At 30.1% G+C, this 3,735-nt stretch overlaps 1 protein-coding gene across 1 annotated transcript; it reads left to right on the top strand.

The window, feature by feature from the left end:
• The first annotated feature begins 835 nt into the window (after positions 1-835).
• Positions 836-2,473, top strand: LOC111297787 (uncharacterized). The gene has a single exon (XM_089741698.1). The coding sequence runs from the start codon at positions 1,679-1,681 to the stop codon at positions 2,198-2,200; it is 522 nt and encodes a 173-aa protein (XP_089597824.1). The 5' UTR covers positions 836-1,678; the 3' UTR covers positions 2,201-2,473.
• The last annotated feature ends 1,262 nt before the right edge of the window (positions 2,474-3,735 follow it).

The raw sequence follows: 3,735 nt of genomic DNA on the forward strand, positions 1-3,735 counted from the left end.
ATGTTTCCTAACCTTTCTACCTACTTCACCTTAATGCTTACTATAAGATTTAAAGGGCGGCTTTTTTTTTTTTTTAAAAAAAAAAGGGAACTGATGATTGGTCCTTTAGTAATTGACGAATTGAAACTATTTTATTAACTATATTGTAGACTTTATATTCATATATAAATATATAAATATATTATCAGTTAAAGAAAACATTATGTTATAAGTTCTTTTGAACCCATAACCTCTAAGTAATAATTTCATTAACATATTAATTGATCTAAGAAATGGTTGGTAGTTATTAATCAATTATTCCAATCAATAATTGATATATTTTATTTTAATATTTTAAAAGTTAAATTTGTGCATCAAAATATTTGATTTAATAATTTATATATGATTTTATTTCAAATTTTTTATTTTATTCTTAAACTTATTTACTTAATTAAAAAAAAATTATGTATATAAACTTTTTTAAATTGTAATCTAACTCTATTATTATGTCAGTTGATTCATAAATCAGGCTGCTAATTTGTATATAATTTTTTTTTATCTTTTACCAAAAAAGAGGATGTTGAATCTCTTTTTTCAAATTAAAAAAAAATTAAATTCGATTTCTCTTATCATAAATATAAAAAATGATTATTTATTAATTAATTAAATTTGCAAATTAATGAGGCCGGCAGTGGACTAAACCGAAAGAGAACACGAGAATTGGCAGTTGTGAAAGCACGTCTTTTGGATGAGCATGGCCACTTAACTTTAACTTACAAAATTGTGGCGTGGAAAGTCGAGTGAGTCATAAGACACTCACTTCCATATAAACTCGCTCTACCTTTTTCTTTCCAAAAATCATCACCAAAACAAACAAACTCGCTTTACCTTTTCTTTCCTTCTTCCCCGCCCCCAGTCTTTCGGTTGCTGTTTGACACTCCAAAGCCCTTTCAGAGGCCCATAGAAAAAATATATATTTATATGTTATCCAAGATAGATATTGAAGACTACCATGTGTGAAATCCTACTCATTTTTTTTCATTTTCTCTTTAACTTTTTATAGTGACCCCAAATAAAGCAAGAACCCGTCAAAGGAACAAAAAAAGCGAGAGAATTAGAGACCCCAGAAATCAGAAATTCCTACCAGAACCCGAAAATTAAGCTCACCTGGAAAGCCTGGCCGTTCTTCTTGGCAGATATTATAGCCTCCCTCAAGCCTTGAGCTGTTTACCGTGTTTTACCAGGGTACGGTCCTTCAAATCAGAACAATGAAATCCCTGGCTCACGAGCCTCCACCTTTCTCCTTGTCCTGTTTGATTGTTGGGGTTCTTGTAAATAAGATCCTTTAACATGGAATTGGAAACTAAACCAGCCATCGTTTCCATATCTGTTTCTTTTCCTTTGTTCAGGATCGTTTAGAACACCCTGCTTATCAACAAAAAGGGTAAAACATTTCAAAAAAAGAGGTTTATTTCCTGTTTTCGAAGATTCAGATTGTTCTGTTCCTTCAAGCGGGAAAAAAAACACCAGTTTAGTCAGTCATTGTTTTTCAATCCAGTGTTGAGATTCAAGAATCATAAGGTTGCAACCGATAAAGTTGCTTCTTCATTGTTTATCATTATTTGAACCAACCCTTTTAAATTTCAAACCGTTTCATTTCGAAACAATTCCATCTTATTATTATTGTTATTATTAAATTATGTCTCGCCAGATAATCTTAAGGACCACACCCTCCGTCCAGCGGCGGAAACCGCTGCTGCAAAGCCATTTCCCCTCTTCCTCCAGCGTCGATGACTTCCGTAGCAGCACAAGGAGCAGCTCCAGGAACAGTGCCAAGTTCGGGGAGTTTTGTGGGGGGACGACAGCTGAGTGTGCGGCTATTTGCTGCTGTTGCCCTTGTGGGATAGCGAACCTTTTGGTTTTAGCAATTTTCAAGGTTCCCGCAGGGCTATGCCGCCGTGCTCTCCGCCATAAACGGCGGCGTAATTTGCAGAAAAAAGGGTTGCTTCAGCGGGGTCATTGTGAATGTCATGATACCGACTTGCATATTCACCCTGTGGTTTGTCTGGAGGATTTTTTCCTAGATAAGGAGACTTCTGAAGAAGATGAGAAAGCTGTGTTGGAACTGGAAAAAGAGATGTGGCAAAGGTTTTATGGCACTGGATTTTGGAGAAGTCCTTCTCAGAGAGAAGGAGAGTCACCCAGAATTAAACAACTGTAAAAAAAAAAAAAAAAATCAATGTTTGCTCCTTGTTACGTTTAATCTGGGTGTATATACATCATTTTTAATCAAATATTGTACTCCATTTTTTGGGTTTTAAATGGAGAATGTTGTGGTGGTGAGATTTTCTGATTTCTGGGCATTTAAAAATGGCAAGATTTTGATGTCATGAACCTGGAAATCTTCATTAATTGATGCCTTTATATAACTGTGTTGATGTAAAGTGGATGAAATGTATGCAAATGAGATTGGCATTGTCGCTTTCAATCTTCATGTTGGTTGTTTTTGGATTTCCCGAACAGATCAACACATTTTATGGGTTTTTGGGTAGATCGAAAATTCACGTATTTTTATTATATTTGTATTATGTCAAATATGTAAACACAAAAAATTATTTGCTAAATTCATGTTTAGTGTTAAATATAAAATTTATTTTTTTATTAAAATTTTAAATCATATTATTTTTATATTTTTTGTATTATTTTGTTCATATAATTTTTTATATTATTTATTATCATATTATTATCTCATATTTAAAATTATCATATATATTTTTTGATAATATTATTAAGATCAATTAAGATTGCATTCGAACTGTTTGTGTATGCCTTAAGATCAATCGAATTGGCTTTGAGATACATGTCATATTTATTATCATTATTATTAATTAAAATATTTTTTATTTATGAGATTGTATGCACATAATTGATACTACTTACTTTTTATAAATAAAATGCTTGAAATAAATATGTTTTGTAAGAGAATTATAATGACATTAAAATTATGAGATCATCATTGCATCAAAATATTATTCTTACATTATTCTTAATCGATATTTTATCAATAAAAGATATTGATAAAGCCCGTTGAGATCAGCACATAATTATACCCTAACTTATAAAGTAAGTAATCACTCTCATATGTTGAAATTTGAATAAATTTAAGCTAACATATGGTACTTATTATAATAACAGGTTTATAAAATATGACATGAGATAAGAATACTATATAATAGTTCACCATATCTATAGCAATATTCGATTTTATAGTTGTATAAGTGATCTTTTGACTTTAAATTACTTATGATTTTATACGACAAATGTTATACTTTGTTTTTGCTTTAGTCATGATTCTAATCATGGATATTTTAGTCGAGTATTGCTGGGTATAACATGAGGTATATAAAGACGTAATAAATAATTAAAATTGAATTCATCACTTTGTGTAATCAAGTGAATACCTCACTTAATCTTGATTAAATTAACTAAAAATATCTTTAGTCAATAAGGTTTTAAAATAGTTCTAAGGTTCATTTAAAATAGTTAATGTCTAGAGCAGGACTTAATATAGATTAATAATATTGAGTAGACATTAATTCTTGTTCAATATTGAACTAAGATATTATTTAATGAAAAAATATTAATTATACTATAAGACCTTACATAGATAGATTGTTAAACCACATTGACATTCTTTAATAATTAGGAGTTATGGCAATATGACTAGTATTTATTATGATTTATAAATATAAGATT

The sequence above is a fragment of the Durio zibethinus genome, chromosome 12 (assembly GCF_047325235.1).
Source record: "Durio zibethinus cultivar Kanyao isolate XHJ-2024 chromosome 12, ASM4732523v1, whole genome shotgun sequence".
In the NCBI taxonomy this organism is placed as follows: Eukaryota; Viridiplantae; Streptophyta; class Magnoliopsida; order Malvales; family Malvaceae; genus Durio; species Durio zibethinus.